The sequence below is a fragment of the Helobdella robusta genome (assembly GCF_000326865.2).
Source record: "Helobdella robusta unplaced genomic scaffold HELROscaffold_1, whole genome shotgun sequence".
NCBI lineage: Eukaryota > Metazoa > Annelida > Clitellata > Rhynchobdellida > Glossiphoniidae > Helobdella > Helobdella robusta.
Genome location: NW_008703570.1, coordinates 2,650,225 through 2,677,459, shown reverse-complemented (window position 1 = coordinate 2,677,459; position 27,235 = coordinate 2,650,225). Strand labels below are relative to the sequence as shown.

Sequence of the window (27,235 nt, the reverse complement as noted above, 5' to 3'; positions counted from 1 at the left end):
TTTTGAATGTGAGTCACTGTGACAAGCTGGAACATATGCGATGCTGAAAAAAGAGCTTGAGAGGTTTAGATATGATAAACTTGTGTGAAGTTAGATGGACAGGAAGTGGAGAACGGAAAACTGTTATGGCCAGGCACAGAAACCGAGCATATTCATGGAGTGGGAATGATTTTTGGAGAGAAAGCAAGAAGAGCATTAATTGAATACAATCCGGTAAATGACAGGTTGATGTATGCCAGATTCAAGGATATCCAAGAGATATTATTGTGATAGTTGCTTATGCTCCAACAACAAATCATTCGGATGATGAAGTTGAAACGTTCTACGAACAACTGGAACAAACATTGAGAGCATTACCAAACAAAGATGTCAAGATCATTGTTGGGGACTGGAATGCTAAAATTGGAAGTGACAACATTGGATTTGAAGAAGTAATGGAAAAATACGGTGTAGGAGATAGAAATGATAGAGGGGAAAGGTTACTAGAGTTTGTGAAAGACCAACGATTGTATGTCACAAACACAAAGAGGCAAAACGACAACAAATGTCACCAGACGGAAAAACATTGAGCATGATAGATTTAATACTGATAGAACAGAAATGGATGAAATTTGTCACCCAATGAAGAGCTTTCCCAAGTGCAGAAATTGGATCAGATTATCGCCTCGTCTTATGTAACGTTGCCATGAAAATAAAACAAAAGCTTAAAATGGGAGAAAGCATTAGGAAAGTGAGATACAACACAGAAATGATAAAGCAGAAGATGGAGGATATAAAAAATAAAATCGAACATGAATTGGACTCAGCATCCAATTACGATTTGAAAACAAGAGTTAGCAATCTAGAAAAAATTCTCAAGAAAACTGTGGATAAGCGATGAAACATGGAACCTTGTAGAAGAAAGAAGTTTGAAAATGACAAAAAGACAGAGTAGAGAAAATAAAATGAAATACAAAGAAGTCTGCCAAAAATAAAAAAGAGTCTAGAGCAGATAAAAGGAGATGGTTTAATGGTAAATGTGAAAAGGTAGAGACGATGATTTGGCAAAACAAGACAAGAGAGTGGTACCAGCTGGTTAGACAGTTAAAAGGAAAACAAAAAAATATGTCAAGGATTATTAAAGATAAAAACGGAAACATCCTAACGGAAAGTAAAAAGATAAAGGATAGATGGACTGAATATATTAATGACTTGTTCACAGACAAGAACACATACAAAAAAGAAACGCTTGAAATTTTGAAAAACAGAAAAATAATCAATGAAGTGAAATAACTAGGGAAGAAATTACAAGAGCAATGAGTAAAATGAAGAACAACAAAAGTACAGGGAAGGATGGTGTTCCGATAGAATTGATAAGAGCAGGAGGACAAGTTTTTTGCCAGCAAAGACCAAAAATTTTATGAACGTGAAATCATGCTACTACCAGAAAGATGGCAAAAGGCCAATCATAATGGCCAATATATAATTTAATTAAATATTTATTCATTATACGAAGATCGTTTTTCATTTTCACCACAAAAAATTAAATTACTTTCCGAACAACCCGATAGAATCGTCTTTAGGAGTCCAGTTGTTCTTTAGAATCAATTGTGATGTCTTACTTACAAATGCAACGAGCACTTTAAAGTAATAAAATACAATAAAATCCTTTGTGAATCGTGCATTCACGCATTCATTCTCAACTGATGATCGCAATAGAAAACTGAAAAGAGTTACTAATCTACTAGTAAGCAATCGTTACAAAACATCATCTATTAAAAACACCATTCAACAGAGACTACAGCAGAATAACAATATATTCAAATATAGCAGTGATAACGACATGATCATATATTACTTTTCTTTGTCTAAAGAAAATATATAAACCAAAGCTGCACTGAAGGTAATTTATGAAAAATCGAAATAGGAACTATCTGCACAATGAATTAGGATAATAGCAGTTCGATTCTTTTGAATTTAAAACCAGAATAACTATACATTCATTAAAGGTATGGTTGTTAGTGTTAAAATAATACGTGTCTTTGTGAAGCAAGAATTAATTTGAACCTAAAAATTAATGAGGAAAATTAAATATTTCACTGTTCAATTCAATTTTAAATTAAAAACGCGACGCTTAATAAAATAGTCTGTATGAATAATGCGTAAATATAATATAAATTTTGTTTTAAAAGGAGATAAAGTTAATTATAACGAAAAATAAAAATAATTCAAACTAATGTATATATTTGGTAATATTGTAAAATATGGCAAAATAATAAATGTATAAAGTAATTTATATGGTTAAGTTAGATATTACATAACAATTTGGAATAAAAATTTTAAAACGAATATGAAGATCTGTAGGCCTGTGCAAAATGAAAGCCATGTATGTTTGTGTTTTTGTGTTTTATTATTTATAATTATATATTCAATTTTGGTTTACAGTAGCGCCATGTTATTTTAACAGATCGATCCCTATCATAGGTGCGGATATGAATGTTGACGCAGATCATTCCAGACATGTAAGTTTTCTATTATTAAGGCTAAATAATTTTTTTTCTGAGCAAAAACAAAGTATATAATCTATTATTTTAAATTTTCTCTTTAAATTACAGCTAAAAATTTGAGTCATTTTTATTTTTTAAATAAATAAATATTTACATATATGTGTTTGGAGGAGATCATATTTTATACAGTATTGTATGAATTCTACTGAATTATTGGCATTAATCAATTTAAAGTTTGTCTTTTCAATTTTTCTTGCTAGAATTGTTCAATTTATTATTATCCAAGTTCATCAGCAAAATTTAATTAGACTGTTCTTATCTAAATTCATCATAATATGTATGAATAAACCCCAAATAAACATTTAACAATGAATGACTACATCCTTACCAACTCGACGCCTTAATACTAACTCTAACAACAATTTGGCAGGTTATTGGAGTTGCATGTGTCGATTGTAACAATAACCCGCCAAATTTCTTGACAACACACAAAAATAATTGAATTAATTAATTAATTTCAGAAACTATATAAACCAAACCTGCACTGAAGATGATTTGTAAAACATTGAAATAAGGCCTCTCTGCATGATGAATTTGGATAACAGTTTTATTGAATTTACATGAGGGAACTGGATAATAATTCTATTTACAATAAATTGAACAATTTCTAGAAAATTCTACCAAGGAAAATTGGAATGGTAGAATGTTAGGTGAAACAACAGAATTCATACAGTACTGTATATATATATATATATATGCTGTGAACAAGCTGTGATTTTCATCAATAACTGCATTTCTGACAGTTTTAATCCTATATATATATATATATATATATATATATATATATATTTATTTATTTATTTATTTATTTATTTATGTATATAATTATATAGGCTAAAAGTCAATCAATCGTTGTCAAAAAATACGAGCACACAGCGTTTATGGATACGCATATGATAGGTGGGGATCTCTGCATTCTAATCCAGTCCTTGCAACAGCATGACCAGGCGCCTTTGACTATTACGCCATCGCGCCGCTCAATAAAATATAATATATGCATGTAATTAATTTAATTTTAAAGACATTTTTGGATCAATCACAATTCACTAGCTATCATTATTGTACCAATCATTAATCGAATTTTTTTATTAGACCAGTAACAAATCACAGGTCATTATCATTATTATCAGAAGAAATGCTTGAGCAGAGCCCCTTGCCCAAAATATAAATAAACATAAATCATTTTGAGCGAATTTCAATAAAAATCAACAAAAAAAGTTAAAGTTAATGTTTGTGTCAATAATTCAATCGCATAAGAATAATATTATTGTTTTTATTTATTTATTATTAATATTAAAATATAGAATACTTTTTATCACCATAAAATAAATCGAGTTTGGTTTTTAAAATGTCCAATGACGGAGCATTTACAATGTCATCAGGCAATGCGTTCCACGGGCTAACAGTCTATTCGAGAAAAAATATTTTCTACAATCCTTTTTTGCCAATCGAGTACATAAACTGATCTGTTGAAAACTGGTGTTGACATTGGCTTTACTACACAACTGTGGGCAAATCGCAGGGTCCACCATACCGTAAAGTATTCGATTGACCAAAATCAAATCGCCTCTAATTCTGCGGTATTCGAGAAAAGGGAGATTTAGCTTTACCAATCTTAAATTGTAATCCAAATTTTTAAAAGACTTTAGAATTTTGGTAGCTCTTCTCTGAACGTTTTCTAACTCGTTAATTGGACCTTTTCTATATGGACTCCAAACTTCAACAGCAAGTTCCAGACGTGAGCGAACCAACGACTTGTAGATACAGGTGAAAGCTTCGTCAGACAAGCAACTGAAATTTCTAGATAGTATTCCTAACATGGTGTTAGATTTTTTTATTCGATTCAAAACATGGTCTTTAAATTGTAGGCGATCATCATTTATCACACCCAGGTCAGGGATACTATTCACCCTTGTCAAGACCCGAGCTACATCATCTGAATCGGTAATAAAATAGTCCCTCGATAAACATATGCCTAATGTCAGCAAGCTGCATTTACTGACATTAATCTTCAGATTTCATTTGTGGCACATTACATTATCCACAACTGTCAGGGTTTTAGCTGCGATCGGGAAATTAACATGCAAAGGGTATGAATACATTGTGATAGTGGTGATAGACGAATGGCAAGAAAGCAGGTAAAAATAGCAGCCAATTCGCGGGGTGTACAGAGTTGTTTAAATAAGTAGACCCGGGAAGTTTGAAAGGAGAAAAAATATAGTTCGGTTGGTGTTGGCGAAAGCTGGTCGGTAGTAATTGGTAGTAAAATAAAAAACTCTCGAAGTTACGCTGTTAGTTCGTGCAGTTAGTGGAAGCAGTTACGTCGGTGGTTGGTACAGTTAGTGAAAGAAGTTACGTCGGTTTAGCTGCTATTTTTACCTGCTTTCCTGCCATTCGTCTATCACCATTATCACAATGTATTCATACCCTTTGCATGTTAATTTCCCGGTCGCAGCTAAAACCCTGACACACAACATTACATTATCCAAATTACCCTGTAACGCTGCCCCATCTTGCGGCACGGATATTGTTCAAAAAATTTTAGCATCGTCGGCAGATAGGAAGATATTGTTGCAAACTGAGTAAAAATCGTTGATGTAATTCACAAATAAAAGTGAACCCTGAGTAACACCACTGGCAACACCACTGGCATTTGATAATTAAGCATTTACTCTAACACGAAACGTTCTTTCCTTGAAGTAACTTTCTATCCATTTAATTATATTGTCATAAACTTTATATTTTTTTAATTTGAACAAAAACCTGGAGTGGGAAATCGTGTCAAAAGCCTTTTCCAAGTCAGTGTAAAGGATATCTGCACTCATATTTGCATCCAATGTTGCCGTTACCTCATCAACGTGTTTCAAAAGCTGCAATGTGATTGAACGAGAAGGGAGAACCCATATCGTCTGTCTGTGAATAATTGTTTCTTAAAAAATAATTTTTAATATTATAATTGATATAAGCTATAATTGATTTTATAATTTTGCAGCATATTTGAGGTAGTGCAATTGGCCTGTTGGCAATTGGTTGCCAAATTTTTATTACCTTTTTTATATAAAGGTACCACCAGATCTGGCCTCTAATCCTTCGGAATATCACCAGTATTTTAATTTAAACAAAATTCTGGAGTGAACACCGTCAGGACCCAGAGACTTGTTTCGGTTGATTTTTTTCGGTTTATCGTTTACCAACATCTCATTAATAATCAACTCCGGCATACCATTCTCAGGAATCAATGGATCATTAAGAGTACTATCATCTGTAAATGGTAAATCTTTCACAAAAATTGACGATTAAACTAGCAAAATATAAAGTTTGCATTAAAATTATAAAATGGATAGAAAGCTACATAACTGACAGAATATTCCAAGAGTAAATGATCGATTCTCTAGTGCCGGATCAATTACGAGTGGTGTTCTTTATGGAGGTGTGCTCAGTCCGCTACTGTTTGTTATTTATATCAATGTAATATATATTTATTTATTTATGTTTATATCAATGTAATTTATATATGTAATATATTTTTATATGCCGACGAAGCTAAAATATTTTGCTTCTTATCAAATAAATCTAATACTGAGGATGATATTGCGTTGCAAGATTGCTTGAACAACATTATGTGGTGTTTTCAGAGGTGGAGTTTCAATGTCAACATCAGTAAATGGGCGAATGTTTATATCTACGGACTATGTACTAACGGACACATGCTATTACTCACATATCACCTATTGATTTTCAGTTAAAATTTAAAGATCATATCACAGATAAAGGAAACAAACTATATATTGGGAGTAATGGCTAAAAATTTTAAGTGCCTTATCTAATAATGGATTTGTGTGCATTACACAGCTATTGTTTTGTCCCGGTTGAAGTGTGGCGTCTAATAAATGAAATTGAAAAAGTCTTTAGGAAAACTACAAAAATTCCAAGAAAATTGTACAAATTTAAACTATAAATACAGATTAATAAAACTTGACCTACCTTCTCTATCTCTTCTTGGTATCGTATGACTAAAGGAAACTTGATTCTAGTTAATCAGATAGTTCAAAGCCCAATTGACCCAACATTTTGTCCGATTTTTTAACTGTTGATCAGCTATCAATACCAAAACAATAATTTTTGCATATTATTATTTGTGAAAAATTTATTTTGACCATTATAGCTTTTTTTACATGATGAGACGGAGTAATAGCGACGTGACGTCACAACAATATACAAATTTTAATGACGAGTGCATTCGACAAAGGGACATTTGAATTCATATATTAAGTGACCGCGTTTAAACGCTAAATTTTTTCGGAGGGAGCAGTTATTCTTTAAAATTAGATGTGACGTTTTTGAGTTGTTATAGTACATTTCTAGTTTTATTTCATTGCCTGGGTTTGTAGGATTGACATTTTTATTAAATTTTTTTAAATGGTTTCGTCAGTTTTGTATGCATTTGTCGTATGGTTTCTATATTAAAATGGTTTCTATATATCTCCATAATTGTTGATGTTTTGAGTTGTTGATTTGTAGTTTTTTTTTCTTTCGACTACGTCTTCAGTGGAAGATATTTCATAGTTATCATTTATTAACACTTTGGTAATTCTTTTCAATTCGGAAATGTCTATTAAAAAGAGTGTATGAACACTCGATTCACAAATGCTTTTATTGGGCTGACAACTGTTCATAACACTGGTTCACTTTTTTCAAGCAAATTCCTTTATTAGTTTCTTTGACGTATACCGCCGTTTTTGAAAACGTTCTTCTTGGGTGACCATGACATCAAAAAAGGGTTGAGATTTATTTTTTCAAACTCAATAGTAAAATTTATCTTATTTTATGTACTTTTAGTTATCTTTTATATTTTGATTTATTTGATGCTGACGGGAGGTTATGCTCGATTTATAACTTTTAACACTATAATATTAGCAAAATAATAAAAGATTTCCGTTTTTGGGTATTTATAAAATAATTCTGTCTAGGAAGACCGAAGCGCTTTTTGTAGCATATTGTTCAGGACAGACTCAACCCTTTTCAGAAGAAATATTCGATGCAGGTATTGCCAATAAAAGATATACTGTTCCTCTCAACATGAAATATTTTTTTATTGTGATCTTTATGCAAATTTTTTTTGGATTCGTTGAAACATATTTTCATAGATTGGTAAAAATAATCCCACTCCGGTTATAACCGTTTGTATAACTAATTTTTAAACCAATTAGTACAAAATCAATAACAAAAAGGAAAAACAAATCGAACTTTCTAGAGACATTTAATTTTAGATTAAGTCGAACAAAATTTTTATTCTGGAAATTGTCATGAATTTTAAACATTCAACGAGTGGTTTTTTAAAAATTGGTTATTAAAACCGCATCCGCGACAAATAGCAAAATCTCGGTAGTTTTAATAATTTATATCTGTAAACGCGGATGTAGTGCGGTTACCTCAGTTTTCACAAGGCTCTGCATAAATTTAGGTTGTGCCCTCAACATATATTAAAATATGTTATTGAAGTTACAATGATTATTACATTAGTTTGCCATACAAACCTAAAAATTGAAAAGGGTTAATAATTCATCTGTTAAATTATGACAATAATATTACTCATTATTTTTAGCAATTTTTTATGGATTGTTTCTTGTTTAATTTTTATTCGTAAACATAATTGATAGCTTTCAAACGAGGAAAAAGTTCGTCCTCAGCGTATACCGAAACCATTAATAACTACAACACCTGCATCAAATATTAGTTCAGGTTTCGCAACAATGCCTACATCTTTAAACTCTCGACAGCATCAAGTCAGCCAAACTACATCAAACAACATTTCCATGTCTATGTATGCACCTAATCATGAAGAAATTACTGCAAATAATCAATCAACAACGGGTTATAAACCCGAATTAGAAGTTTTAAATGCTGCCATAATACCAACAACTTATGTTGAGACAAGTGGAGTCAACAATTCTTCCGCTACTTTTCCTTCGCAAAATTTAGCAAAAGAGTTTAAAGTTGTCAAACCACCTATTGCAGTTTTTACATCAAAAAATAAAAAACTAACACCACAATCAACGATAAGCACTAGTTCAACATCAGTTTCCTCTACGACATCATCGGAGACGACATCCAATATGACGATGTTAACAACATTCACATCAGCTACAACAATAATTTTAACAACAAGCAAATTAACGGCTCTAACTGTCACACCATCGCCACCAATACCGACACCAATGAATAGCAACGTTTGTTGCGATAATATGTTTCCCATGTTGCCGATTGCATCTCTCAAAGGTCCACGACAGTTGTTTGTTGCAAAACATGGGGAGAGCATCGAGTCAACATTTGGTAGGGATTGGATAGACAACAGTTTCGATCAGTCAGGTTTTGAAAAGAAATTTTTTATCCGTTTATCATTGTTATATAGTCACTTTTTTGAAACTACCTTGATGTTACTTGAGTGATTTTTTTTTCAACTGAACCAAAACTATTTGGGTTGCAGAAAACACAAATGTTTTACCAAAAAATATTTTGTTTCAAATATGTTAACAATGTTAACAATAAGACTTGTTCAAAATTAAACAGTAAAGATCCTAATATTTTTTTTATGAAGATTACAAATCTGTTTAATTTGAAATCTTTTTATCTTTTATTCTATGCAAATTTATTGTTCTCATGTGTATTGATGGCTATTGAAAATGTGTTAATAAATACTGTTAATCAAATAATTTGTTTGCGAAAATATCATCAAACTGTTTTTATTTTATTAGATTTATTTAGTTATTGAAGCTAAATAAGACTACAAAAATATTATAATTTAACAATGTTATTTTACTGGCGGAACATGTTAAATCATGAAATCAGGGATATATACTCGTTATGATCTGAACATGCCTAAGCTTATGCCAACAAGAAGCAGTGGACACCAAGAGTTTAAGAAGGACTCGCCACTTACCGTTCAAGGATGTTTTCAAGCTAGGTTACTAGGTAAAATTTATTATCAACAATTATATCAAGGAAAGTTTTTTATAAATTTAATATTAAAAATATTCGGTTAATCAAAAAATAGGATTTGGAGTATGTTGGAGTCGTAATTTTTTGAGAGGCTGGGGTCGGAGTCGAACCATTTTATCTGACTCCCGAAAGTGTTAACAATTTGAATAAATTTTACATTTAGGGTATAATAAAAAAATATTTTTTAAAGCCTATGTTTTCCATATAATTTTTTGTTTATTATTTTGCAGCTGTAACAAACGCAAAACTTCTTACATGTGATTCTATACTTATAATTAAGCTTTCATGCTGCAAAGGTTGTAGAATCCACACAACACGACGTACACACCTTAAGTATGCACGAGCGTGCGAGCACCGCCTTATGTATGATATGATAGTTTTTGATTTTCGGACAGACAATATTCGAATAAGGCTATCGCGTGATAACAGCGCAAGACATGGCTTTCTTTCTTTTTTGTGCTTTATTCTTTCAAGACATTGGCGACCATCGACCTTGACAAAACCTGATCTTTATCACTTTGTATTAGTTGAAATGTGATGATATTCAACAATTGATACAAGGACTTCACGAATGTTATACTTTGTTGACCGCGATCTCTTTTCCCTGCAATCTTTCCAGTAGTTGTTAGATTTTCCTTTTTTTCCGCATGATGTGACCAAAAAACTTTAGCTGCCCCCGTCAGATTATCTGTAGTAATTTACTCTTTTCATAACCGGACTGTTTTAATATATCCTCATTCGAAGTATGAAAGGTCAAACTAATTTTCATAATTTTTTTCAAAAACCACATCTCAGCAGCGTTAATCTTTTTTTCCATTTCTTTAGTTATTGTCCAGGACTCAGAAGTTAGCAAAAGAAAAATGTGATCGACAAAACATGAAAACAAGTCTTTCGTCAGTTTTAATTTTGCTGATATTCTGATTTTACTGTTGGCAAGGATGTTTTTCATTCTAGAATATGCATCTTTTGCCATAGCTATCCTTTTTTTGATATCCATATCACATTTACAACTTGAGGTAATCAGACTTCAGAGATAATTCAAGCTGTTGATTTGTTTCACTCGTTTACCATTAATGATTATGGAGCAGATCGGGGCTGTTTTGCTTTTACTGACAACCATGCACTTCTTTTGTTGATGTTAATTTGCAAGCCTTTCCTTTCACTTTAAAAAACCAGTTTGGAAACAATTGTTTGCAATTTTTCCACTAAATCTGCTATAAAAACTGTATCATGGGCATATTTTACATTGTTTATATTCACACCTCCAATGAATATTCCCGGTAGAGCTTCTATCTTTTTATGATGATCTCACTATAGAGATTATACAGGTCTGGAGAGAAAACTCAGCCTTGACTAACATCTTTTTTTATTTCGACAAAACCAGTTATTTTTTGCCAACTTTCATCGCTGCTCTTTGGTCCCAATAGATATTTTTGATAGCTCTCGTGTCTTTTCTATCAATGTTTAAATTTTCCAATTTTTCCGTAAGCTCCATGTGTTTCAAGCTGTCAAAAGATTTGGAGTAATCGACAAGTCTTTTTTCATTTCAATCACTCGTTCACTGATCATTCTTAACATAAAGGTAGCGTTTCTTGTGCCATAATTCTCGACAAATCTACATTGGACATTTGAAATTTCATATCGTGCTGTCATCATCAGAATTCTCAAGGTCATAAGATGACTCATCAAGCTGATGATGTAGCTCACATTCTGTTGCATTAGGTTTTTTAGGCAATGCGATAAATATTGACTTGGGTAGATCATCAGGAATTTCGCTGCTGTTATAAATCTCATTTAAAATTTCCGTCACTTTTTCAATGCCAAATTTATCAAGACATTTAATTTCTTCAACAACTATCTCATCTGGACCTGGCGCTTTATTTGATTTCATTCGGCACGAACTTCAGATCTAACTAAGGATCTTTGGTCCTTCTACGGTCTTTTTAATAGGAGGCTTTTAAACACGGTTATCATCAAAAAAATCTTGAATGTATTCAGTCCATCTTTCAAGCACTTTTTCTTTCACAAAGATTACTACACCGGATTTAGCTTTTGTGCATCCAGAAACGGTACAAGCCCTTTTTCCAGTGATTTCTTTTTTATACAATGCATTTGTATTACTTTTTTCGATTTTTTCATTGATTTCGCACTTGTCCTTTGCTTCCAAGCACATTTTTTGATTGTTTTTTCTAGCTTTTTGTAACTATCAGAATAGCAACATTTCTCTTCCCTTCGTTCATCCATCATAGGTACGATGTCATCTTTTATGACCTCTTCTTTGCTCTTTCCTAGGTATAACCTTCTTTGCTGATTCTGTGATGGCATCTCTAAATATTTCATATTTAGATTTATTTACGTCTTCCGTCAATAACTGAAAACGATTCCGTACTTCAACATTATACTTGACCTTTATCTCATCTTTTTGTGACAGACAAAATTCAAACATTTTGAGGCCACTTCACTCTTGATTTTCATTAAACTTTATCCTGATTTTACAAACAACTAGGTTATGATCACTGCCACAATCAGCTCCATTGTAACTTTTGGAATGTAAAACAGCATTTAAAAATCGTCTATATATTGTAATGTAATCAAGCATTTTTCTTACCTTGTCTACGGGACTCTTTTTAGTATATTTTCTTCTTGGGTGATTGTCAAACCAGGTGTTGGTAATAATTTGATAATTTGAAATTCAAATTGTAATTGTAAATTTTTGGATTTGGTTTCGGTTCAGTTCGGATAAATCTATAGTTTGGGTTGTGGTTTGATGTTTAGTTTATTGTGAATAGGACATCGCGTTGTTTATTAAACAATCATTTATTGATTCATAGATAAATGGTTGTAATATATCTAAAAACTCTTTAACAATGAATTTGGAACTAGATCCAATCAACAGATTGTTATTTGAGGATTTCGTTGGTGATGACTAGAGATAATGGATAATAAGTTGCAATTTATTAAATGAATTTAATGAAACAGCTATCTTTTGCCTTGAATCCTACTAAACTATTTTTGTCAGTTATTTCATCTGATTTGCTATGAAAATTACAGGCTGTAATAGGTGCTGCAACATAATCATTTGATGATTTTTTGCCCGAGAATGACGATACGATTTCAATTACTTTTTAGTATTTTTTCGTTCTGCTATAATAATTATAATTTAAAAAAATAATTAAGGCTATGCATACTAAAATGTGCATCACTTTTTAAAAATGCATGCACATATTTTTTTCTAACATAAACAGGCGTAAAAAAATATTTTTAGATAAAACAATTTTTAACACCTTCCGGTGTCGGATTAAAAATTTCCGACTACGGCTTCTCAAAAAACTCCGAGTTCAAATCCGGCAAAAATTTCTTCTTTGATACTCTGAACTGTTTTCATCGCTTGTACAACTCAAAAAAGGCATTTATGGCAAATTTACTATTTAAACATTGCTTATTTGTTACATTTTACATATTTTGATATTCCATATATATATCAACCACACAATTAATAAAATAATATCAGACCCCGACTCTGGCCCTTCAAAAAATTTCGACTCAGAAAAAAAATATTCCAACCGTTGCATCATAATTTATTATATCATCACTATTAACTAAAAAATGCTTTAAAACACAAAAAATAGAAACGTAATTTTGACCATCTTCTCATCATTTATGTTGACCACAAAAATATTACATCATCATTAAGTAGAATTTAAAACTTAAATATAAAATAATTTCACTTAAATATAAAAAAATTTCATGTTTTTTGAGATATGTTTTATTTAGTAGTTTGCATTCAAGTAAAATTAGAAAAAATTGAAGCAAAAATTGACAAAACTTTCCGGGGTGGGAATCCAGAGTCGCAAATTTTTACTTCAATCGATGTGTCGAAGTCTGAAAATTTTTAATCTGACTCCAGTCCAGCAACATAAAAAATAGAGTTTTGAAAGTAATTTACATAAAACCTTTTACGTTTTTACGTTTGGTTGTTTTTATAAATTCAAATACGTTAACACAAAAAATAATCAATCAATCTTCGTTTAGTGTCCAGAAACTCAGTTCCTCGAGGTAGGACGTTGTTTTCTTTGCCATCAATTTTTTTGCACCAAATTAGACAATCAGTTGTATCCATTTCATTTAAATTTAGAGCTTTCATGTCTTGCTCGATTGTTTGCGACCAGGACTTCTTTGGACGGCCTTTGGGACGTGTGCCAGGTATTTCAACATCTGCAAGAAAAGTTATGGCACTGTTTCCACTTCGATTGACATGACCAATCCACCGCAGACGGTGTTGCCGGTATTCGTCCTTTATATCATCTAACTAGCACGACGCAGGATTTCGGTAGATTTGATGTGGTCCTTCAGACTAATTCGTTGCATCCATCGGAGCATTTTCATGGCGGTTCGTTGAAGTTGTTGTTCTAGTTTGGTTGTCATTGGCCATGTTTCTGCACCATATAACATCGCCGGACGTATCACAGATTTATAAAGTCTTGATCGTAGTGGTAGTGGGAGGTCACGCCGCATCAATATAGAGACAAGGAAATGCCATTTATTCCAGGCTGCACGTAGGCGTGCTCCAACGGCTGCTTCAGCTGTTCCAGTACAATCAAGAACATCCCCTAGATATTGAAACGATGTGACTTTCTCTAACTTAATGGCTTCAAAAACATTGCTATTTCGAATTTGTTGTTGTGGATTGATGCAAGCAGGACAAACAAAATTGAACACTTTAGATAAAGTACCAATTATTTTTGAACAACGTTTGTGACACCACTGGCTACACTGCAGACACTTGATTGAATTGTTGCCTACACAAGCTTTACAAACTGAACAGGGCCATCGTCCAGTAGCTGTGGATTGGATGGGTTCACCAGTGTTCATTGCTTTGGTTTTGCTGATGTTGACGTTTGGATAGCTGCAGTACCAGATGCTTTGATAATGTCATTTGTGAGTCCAGAGGGCCCTACTGCTTTTCCATCCTTTATAGCTTTCAAAGCTTCTGTAAGCTCCTCTACAGTGATGTCTGGAATCAGACCTTCGATGGGTAGAGCGTCAAAGTTGACATTAATGGGATTTGTTTCATTTGACAGACGGTTGAAGTATTTTCTCTACTGTAGCTTGATCTCATCATTGTTCAAGAACCATCTCATTTTTGCCGTTTTTGATACATGAGGCACCAACTATGTCTTTTTTCGTACGCTTGTTTTGCTATACGATACAGAGATTTCATTAGTTCACCTTTGCTTTTAGTGAGTTACTCTCTGCACTGATCTATCCGATCCAGTGTGACTTGACGTCTTGCATAGTTGTTCTACTCACGAAAAATTTTTTGGTCATGAACAGACTTTGATTTGTCCCATTGCTTGTATGCAGCTTTTTTTTCAGCTATTGCATTTTGTACACTGCCATTCCACCACCAAGTGTCCCGTTCATGCTGACTTTTTGTACCAGTTTTCCCACAAACTGTAGTTGCAGCGTTTATTAAAACGGCTTTGTATGTACTCCAATCTATACTGGCTTGCGATTGGTGGTCTAACTGTGTGGCGATAATCTGTTGAAATTTTTCTCGATGACTATTGCTTTTCAGCTTCCACGTTTTGATTTTCCGTGGCATTTGTTTAGACTTATGTTGTGACAGTTCGACAACTAGGTCTGCCACAATGAGTGACTTTCAGAAAACTCAAGAATGCGGTTGCCATCTTCATTCCGTTCTCCATAGCCAAAACCACTATGTACGTTGTCAAAACCATCTGTTTTCTCTCCAACGTGGCCATTGAGATCGCCTCCAATCAGGGGATTGTTTCAGATTTTAGTATTGTTGAGATGGTGTCAGAGAATGCAGCCCAAAAGTCATTTTTAATTTTTTCTGATTTGCTTGTCTGGTGCGTATGCAGAAAAAATAGTCATTGTTTGCTTTTCTAGGCTAAGCTTGATCCACATGAGACGTGAATTAATCCTTTTAATATCCAGTACTTTTTGGGCTAGCGGTTCTTTGACAAAAATTCCAACACCATTTTGGCCGTCTTTTGACCATTTCAGAATAGTTTATATTTTTCATTGACTGAGTTGATATAACAGACACCATTCGATTTCCATCGGGTCTCCTGAAGGCAGCAGATGTCAATCCTTCTACACTCGAGCATTTCTGCAATTTCCATGCTGCGGCCAGTCAGTGATCCAACATTGAGCGTTCCAAGTCTATGTACCATAGAGGGGCCATTCTGAATTTTTCTGCAACATCCCTCCGCTATTGCATACTTCCCTGGGATTCTTAGCACCCCTTGACCACTTAAGGTCTGTTGGGGACTAGGGGCTTTTTTTTTGATGGCATAGAATAATTTGGGGAAAGTTTTTACATCCTGACACCCATCCTGACGACAACCACTTTGTCATGCCCAGGATTATGAACACTATAACACAAACAATAATGAAGTGATTAAATGTTCATCTAACTTTAAAACCTTTTGAAAACTAAGCATCGTGTTTTCTAACGTTTTGTTTGAGGCACTGAAAATTTTCTATTGTTAATGCATGACATTGTTCAGATGACATGACAGACTAGCAGAACTTTCCAATTTTTCATGCTATGAACAATGTTATTCTATAGATCATAATTTACGTGATCCAATTTATTAACTACATGTCTTTTGTTTAATGTCTTGATTATTCGTTTTTAAAACGATGCAGGTGGTTTTGTAATAACGCCTTAAATCAATCAATCAATCTTCGTTTTGCGTCCAGAGACCCAGTTTCCCGAGGTAGGACGTTGTTTTCTTTGCCATCAACTTTTTGCGCCAAATTAGACGATCAGTTGTATCCATTTCATTTAAATTTAGAGCTTTCATGTCTTGCTCGATTGTTTGCGACCAGGACTTCTTTGGACGGCCTTTGGGACGTGTGCCAGGTACTTCAACATATGCAAGAGAAGTTATGGCACTGTTTCCACTTCGTTTGACATGACTAAACCACCTCAGACAGTGTTGCCGGCATTCGTCCTTTATATCATCTAAACCAGCACGACAATGATTATAATGATGATGATAATTATTAACCTTCAAAATTGACAAACTTCAAAATTTGACATGTTTTTAAGGTGAAGCACTCAGAGATAAGAGAATTCGACCAGTGCACATTTATACGTCACCTGCTTTGAAGTGTATTGAATCTGCTGTTTATTTGCTAGAAGGTTGGTCATCAAATTTAATTTTTCAGTTTTTCACGCTTTAGAACCAGCTTGATGATTATTCATTGAATTTCATTTATTAGCTGATTAATAGGTGTTTATTATCTACATATTTTGACTGTACAATTTTTTAGATTTAAAAGTTTACTTTCAAAAAAACGTGTATATTTGCCTTGTTTTGGTTTTAATTAAAGTATAAATTCTCCATCATTTAAAACTTTGCAAGTTGTGAATATTAATTAGGGTTAAACAGTCAGACGTCATCATCTTCGTTAAACAACACACTGACCATAAAAGTTGAACCTGGATTGTTTGATTGGTTGGGTTTCTATCCTGGTGGTCTCCCGAAATTCATGTCATTTGATGAGTTGGTTAGTAATGGATACAGAGTAGATGATAGTCACGTGACTGTTGTGCCAACCAATAAGTTAATGTGCGAGGAAACTGTTGATCATTTTTATGAAAGATGCTATGTTGTCACTAAAGAATTGTTAAAGAGGCATGAAAATGAAGGTGATTTTATGGAAATTTTTTGTTACTTCCCTTTTTCAATAAATAATCGTTTTTAATACGTTTATAACAAAATTTTAGTAAAAGTAGGTTTATTTAAATTGTTTGGTAAGATTTTGAATTTTGCCCTTTTATACAATTTTAAGTTTTAGTACGTTTTGTTTAATTTAGTTCTAGTTGTGAATATATAATTCATGCTTCATTTATTTAAATTGAAAATAAAATACATGTATGTATAGAACCAAAATTATAAGTTTAAAAGTTAACATAAAATTAATCAAAATACGAAAGATGCACAAAAGTATATAAAATAAGATACATATACATAACCTATAATCAAAATTAGTTTTAAAGTTAGCTTCAAAATTAAATGATTGTTCTAGGATTTATATTCTATTGTACCTAAAGATACACACGGCAATAAGTGAAAACACAAACCAATCAATCATGTATGTAGCCCAATTTCCAAAGATTCAACTGGTGGACTCAACCTAAAATTCACAAAACAAACAATTATGAAAAAGTACAACAAATAAAATTGAAAAAGCGATAAGACAATAAACTAATATATATATATATATATGTGTGTGTGTGTGTGTGTGTGTGTGCGCGCGCGCGCGCGTGTGTGTGTGTAGAATTTTCGTCGTCGTCGACGACGCCGTGAAGGTTGCCGCGGCGTTCCCTCTTACCGCTTCTTCCGTCGACACGCTCGTCGTCGCCGCTGTCCTCGCTGCGACGGCGATCGTCGACGCGGTAGGGTCGGTGTCGGTCATCAGTGCCGTGGCGATCGTACACCTTCGCTTTCATCACGCGATCGGTCGCTTCCCTGGCCGGGACTCGTCGGTCTACAATATCTCCTACAGACCTCAGGGTCGGAATATACGGGCTGGGCGAAAGAGATGTTTCTCCCTTCCTGTCGGGCGTTCGGACCGACCTTTCCGCACGCTCACAAGTCTTCTCTCAAGCTTTGCGTCATTTCTTTATTATTATTTTATTTATTAAAACAGAAACAACGTTACGGATTAGCCTTTATTATAACTATTTTCGACAACGATCAATAATTCAAAATAACTAATTCAATAACCAAATCATACAATAATCCAATAATCTAGAATAATCAACCGTCCTAATGTCAACTCCGGCACAAAAACAACAGAACGAAAAAAAAGGGCTTAATTTATTTGTGCCGGCCATTTATAAACTTGCACGGCGCTCTCTCCTAGATAAGCAGCTCGTTCTTTGGGTTAGTAACCAACCCACGTGACCATACGGCGCTCTCTCCTAGGTAAGCACCCGTGAAATGCTAGTAATGTGACCATAACCATCAAATTTTACATATATATATATATATATATATATATATATATATATATATATATATATAATTGATCAATTAAACAAGTAATAGATAAAGAAAGTATACAAAAAACAGACAAGCATACAAAATTAAACAAATAATTAAACAAGCCGCTAATTAATAAAGTAAGCGTACACAAAATTAAGTAATAATCAAACAATGCCAAACCAAGAAACATTTCAATACACTCATCATGCCAATCTATGAAACATCTTAAAACACTCGCCACGACAGTCATTTCATTCAAGTAAAGTGCATATTAAATTAATAAAACTTAACAATCATGTTGTTGTAACAATTTGTTATTGCTGTAACAATTTGGCGCTCGTTACTACCTACACCAATGTTATAACTTCAATGATTTCTATATTTCCAATACCAGTGTTGTAGCTTCCAACGATCGTCAAGTTATCGTTATTCCGTAGGTTCAAGATTTCCGATAGATGAACACAACCGCTTCAAACGCAAACTTTGTTGAACGTTTATTCGAATGCTACTTGACTTTCTTATTTGTTCTTAAAATTCAAAGATTACAAATACAGCAAATATAACAAATATTATAGCGCAATTTAACCGTTACAGGGGTTATAACATTATCCCCACCTTAGCTTCTTAGTCCCTAACATAGGCGTTATTTCCTTACTCTTTGCCCGTTGTCTTTCGTGGTCATAGGTCCTGTAGATCACGTTATTTATCCTATTAATGACTTTTTTCTGATATTTCCAATTCCGTGAAAGTTTTGCCGGGCATCTCCTTTTTCTGCGCCGTAGGTAGTACTAGGTCTTTGTTCTTGAAACCCACGTTAATCCTTTTTGGTTCACGCCACGTTCCCATTGCTTTTGTTCCTATAGTCATAGGCAGACGCCGTGGTTCTTTCTTGATTTTGTTGGCACTTGAAGCAAGTGCAGTCTTTCTACTGATTTTACGAAGTTTTAAATGACCAAACGAAAAGCTTAGCCGCATGTTTTAATATTTGCTGTTGACATCATTCCTGCCGATCATTGATGGAGCGATACAAATTTCATCCTCATCAGCAATGAAGCCGTCGTTAATGTTATCATCCAGGTAGACGAGAACCAAACTCTTTTTCCAGGTGCATGTTGGAAGGGTTATCTCAAAACATGAAACATCATCTGTCACCACTTCGTGTCTGTTGTCACTGTTGGCAAGGCAAGCTGCTGGCAGCAAGATCCAAATGATAGTCCCCATGCATATCAAAAGTGTTTGTGTTTTTTTCACTGCTAACTTTTAGGATATTTCCAAGACCTTCGTAGGGGTCTTCGTCATCTTCTTCAAAATAAAAAGCATTCAAAAAGATGGTAATAGATAAATAATATGTACACATTTTTGTAGACCTTGAAAAAGCATTTGATCGAGTTCCCCGTGAAGCAATCAGGTGGAGTCTACGTCGACAACTCATTCCAGAATAACTTGTTCGACTTGTGATGGAAATGTATACGAATATTAAGACACTCGTCAGCACAACGGTTGGAAACACAGATGAATTTGACATCGGATTTGGAGTTCACCAAGGCTCGATTCTCAGTCCACTGTTATTTATAACTGTGATGGAAAAAATCACAAAGCCGATACGCACTGGTGACATTTGATAATATTGTTTTAACAGCCACGTCTGAGCAGAATGCAGCACGGAGTCTACGTCGACAACTCATTCCAGAATAACTTGTTCGACTTGTGATGGAAATGTATACGAATATTAAGACACTCGTCAGCACAACGGTTGGAAACACAGATGAATTTGACATCGGCGTTGGAGTTCACCAAGGCTCGATTCTCAGTCCACTGTTATTTATAACTGTGATGGAAGAAATCACAAAACCGATACGCAGTGGTGACATTTGGAATCTAATATATGCTGATGATATCGTTTTAACAGCCACGTCTGAGCAGAATGCAGCACAGATGTTTGAAGATTGGAATACCAGACTCGCCGATCATGGATTCAAAGTCAACATCAGCAAAACCAAAGCAATGAACACTGGTGAACCCATCCGATTCACAGCTACTGGACGATGGCCCTGTTCAGTTTGTAAAGCTGGTGTAGGCAACAATTCAATCAAGTGTCAGCAGTGTAACCAGTGGTGTCACAAACGTTGTTCAAAAATAATTGGTACTTTATATAAAGTGTCCATTTTTGTTTGTCCTGCTTGCATCAATCCACAACAACAAATTCGAAATGGCAATGTTTTTGAAGCCATTAAGGTAGAGAAAGTCACATCGTTTCAATATCTAGGGGATGTTCTTGATTGTACTGGAAGAGCTGAAGCTGCCGTTCGAGCACGCATACTTGCAGCCTGGAATAAATGGCATCTCTTTGTCTCTATATTGATGCGGCGTGACATCCCACTACCACTACGATCAAGACTTTAAAAATCTGTGATACGTCCGGTGTTGTTATATGGTGCAGAAACATGGCCAATGACAACCAAACTGGAACAACAACTTCAACGAACTGACATGAATCAATCGAAGTGGAAACAGTGCCATAACTTTTCTTGTAGATGTTGAAGTACCTGGCACACGTCCCAAAGGCCGTCCTAAGAAGTCTTGGTCGCAAAAAATCGAGCAAGACATGAAAGCTCTAAATTTAAATGAAATGGATACAACTGATCGTCTAATTTGGCGCAAAAAGTTGATGGCAAAGAAAACAACGTCCTACCTTGGGAAACTAGGTCTCTGGACGCAAAACGAAGATTGATTGATTGATTTTACTTAAATTGATACGTAGATTATTTGAAACAACCCAATCGTAAATAAAATTTAATTCTTAATTAATTACCGAAACAAGTACATTAAAATCCGAATGAGAAGAGTAGTGTCATCAGCAAATAAAATAAATTTTAAAATAGAAGTGTAAACAAAATCATTAATATAAATATTGAAAAGTAAAGGGCTCAAAATAGAACCTTGAGGAATACCCGATTTAATAAGAGACAACGAGGACATAGATCTACCAATAGAAACAAATTGAGAGCGATCATTTAAATATGACGAAAGCCAATTATAAGCTAAACCACGAAAACCAAATGAATATAACTTGTACAATAAAATACTGTGATCTAAAGTGTCAAAAGCTTTGTAAAGATCTATAAAAACCCCAATAGAGTATTTTTTAGATTCAAGTGCATGAGAAACAAAATTAATAACGTCTGAAACAGCAAACTCAGTTGACAACTTTTCACGGAAACAATTTTAAAATTTATTATGACGATTTAAAATAATTTTTTCAATTAATTTTGACAAACTAGAAAGAACAGAGATAGGGCGATTATTAATAATAGAATGACGTTCACACTTTAGAAATTTTCAGACAATTAGGGAAGTGACCAGTTTTAAAAGATAAATTAACTAAATGAAGCAAATTATTATTAGTAGTACATTATTTAAATTATGTAATTGTCATCAATGTGGGCTTAGGAACATTATTATTTTGCCTATTTATTTTATTCTTCATTATAATAATGATAACAACCACATTTTCTATATTTTACATCACTTCCCATACATTACACCATTCATACAACTCATCCAGGCATGTTTGAACATTTATTTCATCATAAGTAGAAAGAACATACATTTTTTAAAAATTTAGCATCATCAGCTTTCGTAAACATTTCAACATCACCCTTATCCTCACATACAGCAAATAAATCATTTACATACACAAACAGAATTGGTCCCAACACACTACCTTGGGCACTTCACTCACAACTTCGAAGTTATCTGACAAGTATCTTCTTATTTTAGCCTTAAAAGTCTTATTCTTGAAATAATCTTTCACCCAATCAACCAAACATTTATTCACACCATACTTTATCAATTTAATAATCAACTTATTATGCTGCGCCTTATCAAAAGCTTTTTCAAAATCTGTATTTATAACATCCACCTTCTTACTCTCATCTATCGCAATAGTTCATTTATTCATCATTCTTAATAGTTGCAATACTGTAGACTTCACCGGCATGAAACCATACTGACGATAATCAAACAAACCATTTTATTCAAAATGATATGGTCTATTGATTCCATCACCTTGTAGCAAACATATGTTAATGACACTGGTCTATAATTTTCAAAACCACATACGTCACTTTTTTATGTATGGGAACAACCACACTATGCCTCCATTCATCATGATTACATGCTTATTTGATGATAAATTAAACAAATGACTTAAATAATCCAAAATCGAATCAAAACAGCCATTCGTAATTTTTGAAAATATGTTCTCTGGACCAGATTTACACTTATTTAAATTTTTCAATTTCAAAGACACTTCATCTATTGATTTTAAAATGTTTTACATTTTAATTTTTTTTTATTATTATTTATAACTTACGTCCTACCTCGGGGAACCGGGACTCTGGACGCAAAACGAAGATTGGTTGATTGATTTATAACTTATAAATTTTCAATTGTTTATTTCACACACATCTTGAAAGCATTTTCATAATCATTAACACCAGATTTATTACAAACTCTACAAAAAATTCTTTTAAAATATTTGATTTTTCTTTATCATTACATAAACTCAATTTATTGCCCTATCAACAACAAATACAATGTCAATGTTTGGTTTTGCCTTTCTCTATTGATTAATGTACTGGTAGAATTCTTTTTGCTTATTTTTAATATTTTTAGGATAGCTTTTTATAAAATTCAGTTATATTTAAAGTAATGTTTTTCAAATTTTTTTCAAACTCATTCATTATGAAAATACTCTTAGTTTGGATATATCTTTTTCATAATTTGTGTTTATATTTAATTAAAGCAACTAATAAAGGAAAAAATTTATATTAAAATGCTTGTTTCCTTTAAATGAGGTTTATAAACGTTTGAAGCTCAATTAGGTTTATAAACGTTAGAAGCATTGCTTATAATAGAGCGAAAGTGGTGCCATATTTTGTTTATTCTATTTGCACCAATAAAATAAGTTTGCATTTCAAAATTTTTTTTCTGATATTTTCTATAACAAACAAACTGATCTTTTTTTCTCGTGCCTTATCCTTTCAGGACATTGGCGATCATAGAACTCCACAAAACCCGATCTTTAACACTTTGTAGCAGTTGAAATGTGGTGATATTCAACAAGTGACACAAGGACTTAACGAATATAATTCGATGTTGACCGCGATCTTTTCTCACTGCAATCTTTTCAGGAATTGTTAGATTTTCCAGTTCTTCCTTCCGTAGGATGTGACCGAAAAACTTTATCTGACCCCGTCAGATTATTTGTATTAATTTCTTCTTTTCATTACCTGACTGTTTTAATTAATACATACATAATTTTTCTCAAAAACCACATCTCAGCAGCATCAATCTTTTTCTCATTTCTTTAGAACTCGTCCAGGACTCATAGCTCTTAATTTAACTCTCTAATTTTGTTGATATTCTGATTTTACTGTTTGTGAGGATGTTTTTCATTTTGGAATATGCATCTTTTGCCAAACCATTTGATATCCACATCACATTTAAAACCTGAGGTAACCAGACTTCCAAGATAATTGAAGCTGTTGGCTTGTTTCACTTGTTTACCAGCGAATTACCTGCTTGTTTATGGAGCAGATTGGGACAGTTTTGCTTTTATTGATAACCATGCACTCTCCTTTGTTGATGTTAATTTGCATACCTTTTTTTTTATTTTCAAAAACTAATTTGGAAACAATGGTTTGCAGCTTTTCCATTGATTCCACTATCATCAGCATATTGTACATCATTTAAATTCACGCTTTCAATGGATATTCCAAGTAGATCTTCTATCTTTCTCATGATGGTTTCACTATACAAGTCTGGATAGAATACGCTGCTCTTTGGTCTCAATAGAGGTTTTTGATAACTCTCGTGTCTTTTCCATTAATGTCCAAATATTCCAATATTTCCGTAATATTTGGAGTAATTGACAAAATATAAAAACAAGTCTTTCTTCATTTTAATCTCTTGTTCACTGATCATTTATTATTATTCGGAAACTCATAAAGCGCCGATTATAACACTTACAGCTTTATAAAAGAAGCAAGTTTTTAAAACTCAGATTCGAAACAAGTGTGTTTTAAGTTCCCTCTTGAACTGACCCAGTGATAATCCAGTTTAACGCAAGCAACAAGGAAGAGTATTCCAAACAGCTAAACCACTTACAGAGAAATTACGCGAACCAATCTTAAGTCTGTATTAGCACTACTTGATCTCAAATCATAGTCACTCAACACCTCCTTTGTTTGCAAACATCTATCGGCTAAATATTTGGGTGCCAAATTGTTCAGACATCTAAAAACCATAACAGCAATTTTAAAAATAATTCTTTTATGAATGGCAGCCAGTGGAGGCTGTTTAAAACTGGCGTAATATGGTCACACCAGCGACTGCCGGTAACAATCCCGGCGGACCTATTTTGAACTGATTGCAGCATGGCTATTTCCTTTTTAGAAACACCATACAAATGACTATTACAGTAGTCAAGACGTGAAAGAATAAAAGCGTGCATAAGAGCGCATAAAGTTTTCTTAGTTAAACACTTTTTAATTAGTCTAAGGCGACGAAACTGAACCATACACATGACAGACACTTTTTTCACGTGATCACACATATTCAAATTGGTGTCGATAGTAAATCCAAGGACAGTTGAATTCCTGCAAAAATCAGTGTCATCAATTTCAACTGAATTTAAGTCAGTCTGGGACAGTCTTTGCCACGTACCAACGGGAAGTAAGTTTGTTTTGGACTTATTCATTTGAATGCCATTTTGGTCCATCCAAACATCAATCTTAGAGAGACAGTTAACAAGTCTTTCTTTTAAACCAACAACAAAACTAGGTGCTGGCAACCAACTGAATGTCATCGGCATATGCAAATGCCCTGAAACCAAATTCATTCACCACGTTTAGTACATCAGCCGTGTAAAGCATAAACAACAGTGGGCCCAGCACAGAACCCTGCGGTACCCCAGATTGTAAAACATCACTATCAGACAGGACATTATTAAAACAAACCTGTTAAGACCGATTGAAAAGATATAACCATCACCAATCTAACGCTGAACCACTTATACCATAACTAATAGAAAGACGACGAAAAAGAGTATCATGCTCAACGCAATCGAAGGCAGCATTTATATCAAGGAGAGCTAGTATAGAAATCTGTCCAGCATCGGAAGCCTTAAATAATTCTGATGTTACTTGTAGTAACAACGTCTCAGTTGAGTGGTGCTGCCTATGACCAGATTGATTAACAGGTAAAAGATTATTTGCGTTCAAATAACTTATAATTTGTTAAGCAACAATTTTTTCAATAATTTTAGAAATAAATAAAATAAATTTGTAAAAATATATAAAAAAAATAAATTTGTAGCATAAATATAGGGTTTCTCGTGCCACAATTCTCTACAAAAACACATTGGACATTTGTAATTTCAGATCTGGTTTTGCTTCGTGCTATCATCATCAGTTTTCTCAAGAGAAGTTTTGTAAGATGACTCATCAAGCTGATTGTTCAATGTAGTTCACATTCGTTTGCATTAGGTTTTTTAGGCAAAGCAGTAAATGTTAAATTGGATAGATCTTCAGGAATTTCGCTGCTGTTATATATCTCATTCAAAATTTTTTTCACCTTTTCAATTCCAAATTTATCAAGGCATTTAATTTTTTCAACAATCTCATCTGGGCCTGTGCTTTATCTGATATCATTTTGGAAAGAGTGGCATAAACTTCAAATCTAAGTATCTTTGGTTTTTCTACCTCTTTTTTAATTGAAGGCTCTTCACTACGGCTATCAGTGCCGATGGGGCGTGACACTCCACTGTCCCTGCACATAGGGCTGTACAATATTGATGTATAGTGCAATGACAACAAAACTCGAGCAACAACTTCTTCGAACTGATATGAAAATTATCCGATGAAGAGTGCATGTCGACTTTACCGTCTATATTGGTTTGGTCACGTTAAGCAAGTTGGTACCAAGTGCTCGCTTCCGGGGCAGCCCAAAGAAGACCTGAATACAAATTCAGTTATGAAGACATGAGAGCACTTAATCTCAAGGGACTAGATGCGAAAGATTGAACAGCCTGGAAGCAGAAGCTGTTATTAGGATTGTTAAAGCTACATATTCTGGTTTCTACTCACTTTATTGTACCTCTAGAACGATACAGTCTGTTTTAAAAGTTTTACTTCTTACTTGTAAAATCTTATCAACACAAATTCCGGCATGAAAAATCTTATTGAAGTAATTTTTACCCCTAGACGTATTGCATGTACCCAGCCATTTTTCTCAACATTCCAGTCACCAAATGCCATCTGGCAATCTGCAGCTTTTTGAATAGCTACTTTGAATATGTTGAATATCTTAAATGTTATCTTTAAAAATGGACATTTTCTCCAATACGCCAGTTTAAATACTTTGTAAAAGCTCAGAGAACTGAGATTTTAGGCGTCAATGGAGTAATGTGCACATGGCTTTTTACGAGTGTTATTTATTTTCTAAAAAACACCAAAAATAACTGAACATAACCGATGAAAACTAATTTGAAAATTATTACCATTGCCTTGCTATAATTAGATTGATATAATTATACTGATGGGATAATATATAATAGCATAATTGTTATTTTGAAAATCAAATGAAAAAAATTTGAGC

General features: G+C 33.5%; 1 protein-coding gene across 1 annotated transcript in view; it reads left to right on the top strand.

Annotated features, from left to right (window-relative positions):
* HELRODRAFT_62030 (hypothetical protein) overlaps nt 1-27,235 on the top strand; it is a gene marked incomplete at both ends in the record, with an annotated part of 80,675 nt that overhangs the window by 52,840 nt on the left and 600 nt on the right. The window contains 4 exons of the mRNA XM_009010624.1: nt 8,837-8,915; nt 9,396-9,518; nt 16,630-16,726; nt 16,973-17,232. Of these exons, the coding sequence (XP_009008872.1) occupies nt 8,837-8,915; nt 9,396-9,518; nt 16,630-16,726; nt 16,973-17,232 (559 nt within the window). The remainder of the gene's footprint in view (nt 1-8,836; nt 8,916-9,395; nt 9,519-16,629; nt 16,727-16,972; nt 17,233-27,235) is intronic.